This window comes from Leiobunum rupestre, chromosome 8 (genome assembly GCF_980474605.1).
Source record: "Leiobunum rupestre chromosome 8, qqLeiRupe1.1.hap1, whole genome shotgun sequence".
Classification (NCBI taxonomy): Eukaryota; Metazoa; Arthropoda; class Arachnida; order Opiliones; family Sclerosomatidae; genus Leiobunum; species Leiobunum rupestre.
Genome location: NC_143391.1, coordinates 60,226,511 through 60,240,715, shown reverse-complemented (window position 1 = coordinate 60,240,715; position 14,205 = coordinate 60,226,511). Strand labels below are relative to the sequence as shown.

Genomic DNA, 14,205 nt, shown 5'->3' with positions numbered 1-14,205 from the left:
GGCAGGACTGAGCACATGTCCTAAACTATGCAAGTAGCTAGGAAACTTGCCGTGACCACTAAGAACTTGAGTTCAGAAGTGGTTAGGATGGATCGCACTGTCGCCCACGTTAGGAATAAAATTCCTCGTAACATTGCCTTTATTGCTGTCGCTCCAACTACTCTGCCAATGCCTCTTGGTAATGCCCCTCAAAATGTTTTTAATACTACCCTTATCGGGTTTTATAGAATGGATCACCTAATTTAATAATGCGCCGTCAGCCAGCGCATCCGCTCCCTCATTGCCTAGAATACCACTGTGTGCTTTAACCCAGTTGAGGGTGATTCTAGCGCCATTATTATTAATCAAATCCCTAATGTTAGCACACATTCCATTAAGGTTAGAAGGATTTCCAATGGCTTGTAGAGAAGATACATGTAAACTATCACTAAAGTTAGATACCTCTTCGTCGTGGGGACGCTTCCCAGCGAACCACTTAATTCTCTCCAATATTCAGTAAAGCTCAATAAAAAATACTAGGATTATAACTCATGTCTAGACGAAATGTCTTTGACACCAGTTCCAAACCATTGAAGAAGACCACAAATGCTGCAGAAGCGGCATTCTCCGATAGCGAACCATCGGAGAAGATATCTAAACCGGCATTAGTGGGAAGAGCGTCTCCACATGATATCTCTATACGAGAGGCTGGGTGCCTTGCCCAAGGGTCGCCCGGGTAAAGAAAATTTCCACCTATAACATTGTAGTCACAGTGTTTAGCGCATATCTGTTGGTAAAAAGACCTAAAGATGATTGCTTCCTCACTTACAACGTTTTCTATCGGGGTTAAGGAAGATAGTAAGGATCCTCCTTCGACACAGAAGAACAAAGGTCCTGCCAAGACTCCAACTTAGAGGAACTGATGAGGCAGTTGTACGCTCTTTGGAGAGTCAAGAATTCATGTTTGTAGCGTTCCCTCACCAGGGGATCCCTATTAACCTGCGTACGTTTTCGCGATTTACGTACCAAACTTCGCTTCCTGCCAAGACCCTCGTTCCACCAGGGAGCCGAGGTTTATGACTTGGCATTGGCACTACGTTTTCTACTAGCCTCACCGGCATCTCTGAAAATTTCCTCAATAGAGGATGTAACATCATCAATCTGATCACTAGAGCCAAGTGTTACCTTACAAAGAGCCTCCAAAGGCAAAGCAATCTGGTCGCGAAAACGATCCAGATCCTTTAAATTTATATACCTTTCGGCACGGATAAATTAAAGTATATACAATTATGGTCACTGTTGGTGATGTCATCAGACACCTCCCAATCAGTGACCATATTAAAGACTTTCATAGTTAGATCAATCCAATTATTGCCATTGGTGCTAGAAAAGGTGGGATCTGAATCAGGATCATTCAAGACGACCAGATTCAGGGACTCAACAAAGTCAACACCGGTAACACCTCTAGGACAATTGTCCCTTGAGCGCCAGAGAGTACGATGAGAATAGAAATCACCGCCAATAACTTTTCTACGACCAGCAAAGTTTATAATTTTGTCGGAAATAAAATTAGTGTTCTTCCAAGTACTCACAATGTTCCAGAGGGCCCAAATTTTGGAATAAATTCCAGCAAAGATAATGTGGAAATATTTTTACATATACTGGTTCAGTACACTATACGATTTAATAAAATATAAGAACCGAAGCAATGCGACCCCTGGCGGCGGAACTAGCTTCTGTGAAGAAGTATCGAAAAACCGCCAACGGAAATGGATAGTACACCATCAAATTAGTCAAATATAAAACTTTCAGCGTCGTAGGTATATTCAAACTCTCTCGAAATAGGACTGAAAAGCCCATTTTCGGCCATGTTCAGAGGGGTATTTCTAAAAAACCCGCAATTTCTTCGAGAGTCCATAGAAAAAAACCCCTAATTTTAATTCCAATTACTAAAATTTGTTGATCTACACTCATATTCTTAAAAAGTTGATTTTAAAACTTATGAACAATTTAAAAATAATAGCTAAAAGGGGTAGAATACAATTAAAAGCTTGAAGAAAAATATTCGGGTTGCACTAAATGGCAAAATTATTTTGTATAATCATAACTCGAATTAATTCTAATTTTAATGTTATGCTGTTACAAAAGTAGTTTGGTTTAAATAATATTAATTTTCTGGTTCCGAAATAACTTCTAAACATAGATTATTTAATATGAATATGTTTTCGTGGTGTTCACGGGTGTTTCTTCGGTCGTATTGAAGATCATTATAATTGTCGTCATTTTCCTGTAAAAGGGCAAAACTGTTTGGAAATGTTGGTTCTTCCGGCTCGTTAAGAAGGCCAAGGGCAGATTTCGGTAAAGGACGAGTGTTTCTTTTTTCCAACCTCTTATTTAACGAAAAGTCAGAGACAATCAGATCTGAGGAATCCATTGCTCTACAGAAAATGTCTGTGAAATTGTGAGTCCTCGAAGATTTCATCGCGTGCATTTCTCGATCTCGGCGATAGATTTTATTTCCGAGACTCACCCGCTTGCTGACTCAGCATGCCCATGGGTAAAGTCGACTTACGTATAATTTCATGGCCATGAAATATAATTTTATGAACAGTAACCGGCAAGTAAAACCAATGGTATTCAGCGATATATTTTTCGGCTAGACTCTTGCAGTAAACCCCAAACTTTTCGGAATCAATTGGCAGACTTTAAGAAATTAGACACAAAATAATGTGTAGGCCTTCGATTATCCATTTCTCAATGCCAAGAATTTCAGCGAACACCAGACTGATTTTTTAACGAAAACGATCTTCTCGCGGTATTGCCATCGTTACTTGTTTATGGAAATCAACCCGTAAAACCAATTTCTCCCATAGTAAACCTTGAATAAAAATTGGATTTTTAACCCCTCCTTTTATTCTCCACGTTCTTAGTCCGTCTATATTGCGATAACCCAAATGGAGACAGAACTCTACCCTAGTAGCACAGGCCTGTTGGCTCGGAGCTGGGTCAGAGGCGCAGATATGGCAAACTGCCGAGAGTTGGAAAAGTGTCGAATACCGGCTCGAAGCCGACACATGACTGTGGGATTAGTGTTGGGGCAGCGTCACATTTTTTGTAGGTCGGCAAAATGCCACATAACTGCATTGAACCTGCAGTTTAAAATTTACTATTTACTTTTCTTTAACTTTGAAATTTAAAGGTTTTGAATTACACTATAAACTTATAATATATTTTTACTTGCGCTAAATTCCTTTTAAATAAATATATTATTTCGCTGCTAAATCGTCGAGGGATAGGTATGTCTGCCCCATTGTGTTTTTGCTATTTTATTTCGGAATTCCGCGGTATACAATTGTATTGTGAAAATTTTCACTCGCGAGTTGTTGTTTTTACGAAGTGTTTTTATAAATTTATAATCTCAACTAATTAATATGTTTTTTTAATTTTTAAAAAGACTAAACTATTGAAATGAAATCGCGGAATTTCCAAAATTTCGGCGGTTTTTACACTTGACTTCGGCGCGATATTCTTTTCAAAAGCCGGTAACCCTGCACAGCAAAGCGAGAAAGAAACAAAAGACGTAGTCAGCCGCGGCCAGCGTGTTCTTTGTTGGTGGTAAGAAGGTTTACGGTTGTAAATTCAACTTTATCCACCAATTAAGGTTTTCAAAAGACGGAAGACTTCAATATCTAATGGTAAGTTGTATTAACCCAATTCCTAAAATATATTTAAAAATTAAAATACGTAAAAGACAGGAAAAATTGCTCACTAAAATCTATGTTTAAGCCTTGGCTTTGAAAGAATAACGGCAATGTTTTCTTTAGCATATAATAAAGAGTGAGGTTTTATATATGGTTTTAGGTGGAATTTCAATAGCAATAGTAGCACTGAGAGCCAAATTTAGTTAAATTAAAGTTAATTTGAAATTTTTATAAAAATAGATTGGTACCATTAAAAGAAATTCATTAAATTTTCATTTCAAATATAAATTAATTTTAAATTCAAAAATTTCGTTATATTTTTATTTTTAAATAAAAATTTCATTAGATTTGAATCATTTTTAAATAAAGCTTTTAAATAAAATTATTTTTCATTATTAAAATTGTTTAAAATTAAAATAAATTGAAATAAGTTTCATTGTATAAAAATTAATTTCAAATATACACTTCATTCATTAAATTAAATTTTAAATATTATATTATAGTAAATATTAATTTAATTAAATTAAATTGAAATTAATTTTTATTTAAAAACCTAAGGTTCCGTTATATTTAATACAAATCGCATAACCATTTCACTTAAAAAATAGCATATTAATTATAGACTAGGTATTTTGTGACCAAATTACTTATCTTAAATATTTTATTTACAGATCTCAAGACATTTATCATTCAGAATAAATTCTTAAATTTCAAAGGTACTGTTTTTTATACATGTACGTGTGTGGGCTAAAATTACCATTATTTGTTTTGAATACTCAATTCTTGCAAGTTTTTCCTAAAACTACGATGTTCTAATTTCTTTTTTTAAATGAATGGTGATAAAATTTCAAAACGATTGGGAATTACTTACGCGAAAGAAAAGTTAAGTAAACGTCATTTACGTAGAAAAAGGTCATGTTATAGAAAAACTGTAGAACAAAGTGTTTCATTTCTATCTAATGCTTACACTGAAGTTGATGACTCGTCTGACACTGAAAATGTTGATGTTTATATCAGCAAAGCAAATTCTTGCGTTTCTGATTCCGCTAATTGTACGGACATTTCTGATAGTTATCAATCATCAGTTGAGAGTTCATTAGAGAGTAGTTTTTCTAGTGATAGTACGATTTCTAGTAGTTTATCTGAAGTCTCTAGTGTTGAAAGTGTAAATGATTTAATTATGGATCTTCAAATCTGGATACTCAAACATAACGTAGACACAGTTAAAGTCAACGCCCTGTTACAAATTCTAAGGAAACATGGTCATCATGAATTACCTAAAGATTCGAGGACACTTTTGGGAACACCCAGACACACTAATGATATTAAAAGTGTTGCTGGTGGTGAATATTGGCACGTGGGTTTCGAAGCAGGGTTAACTGAATTTTTAGATTCTCATCCTGATTATAATGAGGTTATAAGATTTGCTACTAATATAGATGGTATTCCTTTATTCAAGAGCTCTCTCTCCTCTTTTTGGCCAATTTTGGTTGGTGTTTACAGTCTCAAAAAAGGAATAATTGGTGATGTATTCCCTGTTGGTGTTTTTTGTGGGGAGTCAAAACCAGGTTGTTTAGATGAATATCTAGACCTCTTCGTCAATGAAATAACTGATCTTAATGAAAATGGAATTAATTACGCTGGTAAAATTATTAAGTGTGCACTGGATGGTCCATTTATTTTAGACACTCCTGCTAAATCTTATGTTAAAAACACAAAAGGACATACTGGGTATCGCAGTTGCGACAAATGTATTATAGAAGGGTTTTATTACAATAAACGGATGACCTTTTTAAAAGAAGATTCAAAGGAGGAAATTATTCTCAGAACTAATGCCGATTTTCGAAATCAAAATGACGAAGAATATCATTTAGCTGGAAATCAATCTCCATTAACGAGATTGAATATGAATTTAGTGACCCAATTCCCATTAGATTATATGCATGTAGTTTGTCTCGGTGTTGTTAAGAGAGTTTTGAAAAGTTGGGTCAAAAAAGGAACATATGTTGTTCGACTTGGTGCCCAACAGATACAAGAATTTTCAAATAAACTAAAAACCTGCGTACAGTATATTCCAAATGACTTTGCTAGAAAGCCAAGGTCTCTCAAGCATGTTGATCGATGGAAAGCCACCGAATTCAGGCAGTTTTTGCTTTACACTGGCCCAGTTTTAGCTGAAGGTATAGTAGCTGATGATGTATTAAATCACCTACGGTTATTGCACTGTGGTATATACATCCTCGCATCACCAGATTTAAGTATTTCATTACGTGATTACGCCGAAGAATTACTGAATTTGTTTGTGTCGTCTTCCCCAAACTTTTATGGGAAAGAATTTATTTCAATGAATGTTCATGCTTTAACACATTTAGCTAGGGATGTTCAGAATTTTGGACCATTAGATTCCTTCAGCGCTTTCCCATTTGAAAACCGTTTGCAGCTACTAAAAAAAACAATTCGTTCTCCAAACAAGCCTTTGCAGCAGCTGTTAAAAAGAGTAAATGAAAATAGAAAGGTTTCGATGAAGGGGAAAGTTAATAGAGCTATAGTTCTTAAAAAGCAATTTGTTGATAGAAGTCCTAATGTACCACCACATGTCACATCTTTCAAAAAGTTACAAACCCCTCAATATAGCTTAACTACAAGCCTCGCGGATAGTTGCATAAAGTTAAATACAACTGAAGTTATAAAGATAAGACATATATATAAAACCAAAGAAAAGGAGATAATGTTGGCAGGGAGTGTCTGTAAATTTCATGATGATATTTTTACTTATCCCTTACGTTCTTCGCAATTAGGTATGTTCGTGGCGAGAATTTCTAAAACAGTAAAACCTTATCCATTGAGTTCTTTTGAACGCAAATGTTTTCTTAATCCAGTTAAAAAATGTTCATTTTATACGGTTATACCCATGCTTCATCATTCCTGAAGTATTGTTTGGATTTAGAAAAATAAAATTAACTTTTAAGAAAGCCTGGGGAGGTATAGAGTTGATTTTAGAAACGATACTCGGCTGCTTTTAAAATGATAATTGTGTTTAGACAACCACGGAGCATGCATGTGGGTCTCTTTAAAGTTTAAAAATTTTAGATCTGTAACTATAGTGAATTGTTAATTTTACTTCATAAGCATTTCAATAATTCTTTAATATTTTTATATTAGTGAGATTTATTTTTAATTGATTTCGGGTGCATGCATTTTTTATGAATTTTGTAATCTTTTTTTTCTTTTTAGATGTATGTAATTTTTCACTTTGAAAATGACAACTCGGTTGAGGCCATGCCATTATCTTGGTGCCCAACAGAACGAGGCTGTTATTGGCCAAAATGCCGTTCTAGTTCGGAAAGAACTAAATGGATTAAAACAAATGTCAGTCCTCAATCAACTTGGCCACTATGCAAGGGAAAAATCATATATCGAACTGGTTAGTAGTATTGTTTAATAGTTCAACATTTTAAGCCAGTTTTATGTGGTGTAATGTATGTAGAAAATTTGTTGTAGTCTCAAAAGCTATCCTTTATTTTATAAATCGATATATTCGGCTGGCTTGAAACGTCTATAGTAATTCGCATATAGTTTGGAATTGGTTTAAAAAAATTGTTTGTTTTAGAATTATATATCAACGCTCATGCACATCTTGAAAAATCACAGTTCACTTCTGATTTAGCTAGCGAGGCTGAACTTGGTCGTGGAGGGGCTCGGCTTCTTTAACAAAAAAAAGAAAATATTCCTGCAGTGATAGTGGTAAATTTTTGTAAATTATACCGTAATATAGCTAAGTATTTTCTATAATATTATATTTTCAAAAATTAGAAGAAGAAAATTTTTCAAAATCTAGTCAAAAAAAACTCAATGGAAGGAAAGCCATTGCATTGCCAATGCCACCAATCGTTTCATTGAACAGTGCAGGTATGAACAATTTTTGTGTAATTTGAAGGAAAACTAAAAAAAATTAATTCTACAGATGAAATTAGTGGTTTCACCGAAAGACCGAATTCTTCTGAACTGGATCTTCGCCACGAAAGGATTGCAACGGTGTCTGATGATAGTTGTTTCCAAATGTTAGACAAACACGTACATAGTAATATTCTATTAGATAAAACTAACGATTCTTCAATAGTAAACGTAAATAGTGATTTTGAAACAGTAAACAATCCATTAGAGAAAAACCACCGTGACGAAACATTAATGAATCACAAAAATAAAAATAGCTCTGACAAAACACCAAAGAATCAAAAAGATAACCAGTCTGAAAAATCATTAAAGAATTCCAAAGTTAAAAACCACTCTAATAAATCCGTAAACACACAAATAAATAATAGCTTTATTAAACGTAAAGGTCCAGAAATATATAAAAAACAAAACCAGAGCATTCCAGAGAATATGACTTTTTTTGAAAAATTAAAAAACCAACCAGACCTGCTACCTTTGAGAACTTCTATTTCAACAAGAACAGAAGAATTTCCAAGTTCTACAACTATTCGATCTATTGACAACAACCGTAGTAGGGAGAGCCGAAGAAGCCGTAATGAATCTTCAAACTCAGTCTATTCATCAGTCTTCCCAACAGGGTCTTATGGAAGAAGCCTTTCACATGGTAATCAAATATAAACTGGTATTTTTATATACATAGAATACTTAGACAATGTTTGATTTAAATTTGCAGAAACACCACAAATGTCTGAGGGAAGGGATGAAAGATCAATTAATAAGCTCAATCCTCGTAAAACCTCAATTTACACTTCTTGGAATAGCCCAGTGCAATCTCGAATAGGTGAGACTTCATTGTGAATAGTTAAAAACCAAAGAACCTAAGTTATGACACAGGAATAATTATGAATAAATTATTCCAAATATATGAAATTACCACTACAAATTCCCTCCGTGAAACTAATTTCGCTTTTTTTGTGTAGATCAAAGTCCAGATAATTTTCAAAAACAAGTCTTGTTCATGCTAACAGATTTAAATGTAAAAATTAACTGGTTGATGGAAAATTCAAAAGGATCTCATTCACAGGAAAGAGAGGACGTTGAGGGTTTTCCTGATTTGCCACTAACCTCTATGGAGGATATGGAAATAGTCGAAGAACTTCTTCAAAACAAAGATATCAGGAAAATAATTGTATTGTTTATTTTTTAAATTAATTATAACACACCTACAACTAGAAAGTGCTTTGAAATGGTTATTACCAATTGTTACTAGTTTCTCACATGGATTTCTCTAAGAAATTTCTTAACAATTTTTGCTTTCTCAGGTTAAAAACGTTTCTTTATACGGCGGAAAATCTATGAAAGGCTGCTGTCAAAAACTTATGAGTAAAGTCTTGAGCAATGATCTGATCCTTCACTATAATTGGATAGGGGCCCATGATAAAAAGGCATTTGGAAAGCTTAAATTAAAAGACGCAATAATAGGTGAACTTTTTGAATTCAATTTATAACTCAATGTTTATTAACATAAAAAACTTAAATATGACACTAAATGCTTTTGTTCAAGATGGTTCGTCGCGACGTGAATGCGTAATCTGAATTTACCCTTTTGGTTTAGCAAAATAACTGATAGGTTTACTTATTACGCATTAGCTACAAACCAAAAACGCAATTATGTCAAATAATAGTTTAAAATTTTAAGTCGTCAGTAGCAGTGATAAACGTTTTTATTGGCGAAACAGACTTAATTACCATTAAAAAGGCATTAGGAGTTTTGGAATTGTCATCCTTATGTTTCTTACGTAACTTAAGATTGCACTATCTATTGTAGCTAATTATATTAAATACATTATTCCAGCTGCAGTACAAAGGAAGTTTTCCTCCAACACAGAAGACGAAATTGAAAAGACAATTAAAAATTGGATTCGGGGTGCTGGGGATAGGAATGGTGGAAGGTCAAAGCGGGGGAAAAATGTTAACATACAACAAACGACTGACTTTCAACAAACATCGGACTCTGAATCTGACTGAATTAATAAATAATAAGCACAAACCTACTGAATAAATCATTTTAATCTTCTAAGTATTTGATTCAAATTTTTTTATGTTCTTTATACAGGGTCTTTTTTTTTTGCTCGGAAAAGTGTTTTTTTTTCAAAAACTATTTATAGTACCGATTTCAAATTTGGAAGGTCAATTCTCTATACCGGGGGACATCAGTTTGATAAATTTGAGCGTTTTCGGTAATGTTTTTCACCAATTTTGAAAAATTATTTTTCGACCACTAGGTGCGAGATAAAAAATTTCTATTATAAAGTTGTAGGCCGTCATCGAAAACCCTTAAAAATTGTTCACTCGACGAAAAACAATTTATTTATCAGTGAAAATTCGAGCTTGAAAAATTTACAAGTTGGTGAAGCCAAATTACGATTGTTTGAAACGATAATTGAAACCGAATTACCTAATCCAGTTGAAACTTTGGTTAAAAAAACGACCGGATTTAAAAAACACGAGGCTATAGGTCAATCCTAAACATGCATTGGGTATTTAAAGGTAAACTTTGGGAGATTATTATCAGTGTTTGATAATATTTCGAACAATGCCTCGTTATTCAGTAGCTGAGCGTACCGAGATAGTTGCCATTTACTATGGAGAAGCAGCGCAAAACCTTAGAAGAGTGACTGAAATCTTCGCAGAAAGACATCCAAATGGAGCACCATCTGTAAATACAGTATGACGAGCAATTCACGATTTCAATCAATTTGGTAACTTGCAACCTAGGTTTCGCGGATTGGGTCAACCGGATTTAGACTTCGAGAACAATGTACTCGCGTACTTTGTGGCATATCCTCGTCAAACAGTTGCGCTAACGACGCTGCTGATTTGGGTTGTTCTGCAAATCGTGTGTGGAAAATTCTTCGTAAGAATCGCTATCACCCATACAGAGCTACGCTCCACCAAGGACTAATTGACGGAGACCATCAAAGACGTTATGAATTTAGCAACTGGTTACTAAATGCTGTCCAAGAAGATAGACAATTTTTGCGCCATGTTTTGTTCTCCGACGAAGCGTCATTTTCTAGAGATGGGCCCTTTAATCATCAAAACAGCCATCTTTGGTCTGACATCAACCCACATTGGGGTTTTGAATATCATCACCAGGTTCAATTTGAACGGGTCAATGTTTGGGTTGGACTTGTTGGAAACCGTTTGATTGGTCCCTTTTTCCTGCCGACGAACCTCAACGGCCAAAGGTATTTACATTTTCTACAGAACAAACTGAGTGACGCAATCGACGACCTTCCATTGGCTGAAAGACGTCAGTTGTGGTTTCAGCAAGATGGCGCCCCTCCGCATTTTTCCCGGCAAGTAACTGAGCACCTCAACAACGAGTTTCCTGAAAGGTGGATAGGGAGAAATGGTCCAGTGCATTGGCCAGCAAGGTCACCTGACCTAACACCGCTGGATTATTTTCTCTGGGGATTCGTTAAAGCAAAGGTATACGCCACGCCCATTGAAATGAGGGAGGAACTCATTAGACGAATAATCAGTGCTTGCCGAGACGTCACACCAGAAATGGTAGATAAAGCGTTTGAGAACTTAATTGTCCGCGCACAAACCTGTGTTGCAGCCAATGGTGATATTATTGAAAATGTTTTGTAAAAATTTATGTGAATAAAATATCTGCATTTAAAAACCAAACGTGTACATTTTTTCAAGTGTGAAAACTCTACTACGTTTGTATTAGACTTGTTCCCTTTTCAATTATCGTTTCAAACAATCGTAATTTGGCTTCACCAACTTGTAAATTTTTCAAGCTCGAATTTTCACTGATAAATAAGTTGTTTTTCGTCGAGTGAACAATTTTTAAGGGTTTTCGATGACGGCCTACAACTTTATAATAGAAATTTTTTATCTCGCACCTAGTGGTCGAAAAATAATTTTTCAAAATTGGTGAAAAACATTACCGAAAACGCTCAAATTTCTCAAACTGATGTCCCCCGGTATAGAGAATTGACCTTCCAAATTTGAAATCGGTACTATAAATAGTTTTTGAAAAAAAAACACTTTTCCGAGCAAAAAAAAAGACCCTGTATATTTAATTCTGGTGGAAAATATCTAATAAAGTATTAAGTATAGCTAATATATACTGCTGGGTAGTAATCTGCAAAATGTCGGTAAAGTGGCTAATATTATGCTGGGTTAATTTCGGATAAGGGCCGGTAAAGTGGCTAGTATATTGCTGGGTAAATGTAGGATACGGCCTGGTAATGGCTAACATATAGTTCTGGATTGCTGGTAAAGCATTTAATTTCATGCTGGGTATGTATCGGGATAAGTAGCGAAATACTGTAGGTGGGGTGCATGGTCTGATGGTGGCCGTTACGCAGCTTATTGCTTTTGCCGCTTCCCCCCCAACAGTAAAACCATGTGTTGGCCAGGTAGGACATTTAGACTTAAAAAAGGAATGCCGCCCCAACACGGTTGGCCAACAGCCTTCCGACAGCTGTCGGCCCATCTTTTTTGTGCTACTAGGGTAGGAAACGTATCCAGGCGTAAAAGGGGCTTACACCGTGTTCCAACGTGCTTTCGTCTTTTAGTTGAAAGTTTCGTCGTGCAAAATCATTAAACTGTGTCGGTGTAGATCCGCGTATAGGACAACACTGTTGAGAAGATGCTCCAGAAATTATACTGAGAACCTTGCCATCAATAACCGTCAAATGGAGACGATAGGTTACGGAAATCGTCACTTCGGAAAAAAACCATTGTAAATGGTTTCAATGTTTTTATTTGATTGTCCACCCATGACTTTTCACCTAAAATATTTCCTTAGATTCTTTTACTAATTGCAATCGTAATGGCCTACAGCAACGAACTGACTGTGGGGCTAGATTATTCCAAAGTGTGTGGCCAATATCCGATTGCAAATTAAGAGGAATAACGGTTGTTACAAACAATGTTGCGTCAATGGCTTCGCAAGTATAATCAAAATGTTGCTTTTATTGCGACTGGCCTGTGCTTCCATCGAAGCCCCAAGAAGCTGATAATATAACTGGAAGCGTACTTAAATTTACTTTCTTGGCGTATGTGATTAGGCAATCATTTTGCATTTCACTATTCTTCCTAATGTGTGGTCTAGCAGATTTTTTAATGGCACGAACGCCATACTTTCTGTTACGTTGATTGCCAAAGGTCTACAGAGTTCTTTAGATTCAATGATCTTATGCACGATGGATATGTGTAAGCGCCATGGGATATTGAAGTTTGTCTAATCATTTTATACGCGTTGACGGATAAGTTGCAATCAATAATTAGTGCCAAGGCTTCTTCTTCGGAGCAAGTGGTTGGTTTTTCCCTGGAAATATTTTACCTAATCAGAGAAGGTCGGTTCAAACTTTTAATTAATTCTGGCAACACAACAGCCAAATTTATATGACCACGTCTTTTTGCAACCATTTCCGTGGTCAAAGGTTCTCCATCTATATCATTGGCCAATCGATTTATTGGTTTACGTTTACAGCGTTCTTTTGCGTTAAAAAATTCCATCGGAAGTCTTCCTAGGACAATTGGAGTAGTTTTTTTGAAGGTTGTCAGTTCAGAAGTTGGTGTTTCGGAAGTTGACGATTTGGACGTTGAATGTTTGTAAGTTGGCCATTTGGAGGATGAAGGTTCCGAAGTTAAAGGTTTGGAAGTTAATAGTTCGGAGGTTCGGAAGTTGCCAAAAAATCACCGGAAAGAAAAAAAGACGACTTTAGCCAAACACCGTGAAGTTTTTCAAATCTATCTTTCTTTCTACCAGCGGCTTTCCACCAACGGACATAATTACATTTTTGATAATATTCGGTTTCCAAACAAATTCCTAACTGCAACGAGACAGGCATCGACAGTCTTGTTATCTTGAAAAATAACTTGCAATTTAGACTTTTTAAATGAAACATATCGTCTACCTTCATTGACGCTATTCATCTGTCAAAAGAACTCTTTACAAGTAATAAAAACACTGTATAATGAAGAAAGGCCAACAATAACGAGGAAAGAAAAACCTGACACCTATCAAATTATTGAACTAAAAAGTGATAATCAGAGCGATTTAATAGGTGTTCGAAGATAAAATCGAAGCGAATCCAAAAGCGGGCTGATTTCTTAAACGAGGTACATATATAACAAAATTAATTTGATAAAAAATATTTTTCTTCGGAATTGGTTGTAAAATATATTATTTATTTTTAATAATAGAGAGATTAAGCAAACGCTCTAGAAATTCCATACAAACGTCAAGAGCCACATGAAAATTTTTGACATTTATCTTTCACGTTTATTTTTAGCGTATAGTTCATATTTGAGGTTTAAATATTAACTAACCGCTGAGAACAACTATAAATCAAAGTGACACAAATTTTTAACGTGGCTCTAGACGTTTTGTTGGAACTTCTAGAGCGTTTGATTAATCTCTCTATTTACATTATTTCTCGATAACCTTTATCTCGTAATATTTCTGGCTATAAATGAGTTTTCTCACTGTGTGGTAGTTTTCCAATAAATGCCAGCTAGTACATCCAAAATAAAGCTGTGCGGTTCTACTACTTCTAGGCCA

At 35.3% G+C, this 14,205-nt stretch overlaps 1 protein-coding gene across 1 annotated transcript; it reads left to right on the top strand.

Annotated features, from left to right (window-relative positions):
* Positions 1-7,394: 7,394 nt before the first annotated feature.
* Positions 7,395-8,820, top strand: LOC149933817 (uncharacterized). The gene is made up of 5 exons (XM_090157446.1): positions 7,395-7,424; positions 7,494-7,589; positions 7,645-8,277; positions 8,347-8,454; positions 8,594-8,820. Exons 2-5 carry the CDS (start codon positions 7,559-7,561, stop codon positions 8,818-8,820), a joined length of 999 nt encoding a protein of 332 aa, XP_090013572.1. The 5' UTR covers positions 7,395-7,424; positions 7,494-7,558.
* Positions 8,821-14,205: the final 5,385 nt, after the last annotated feature.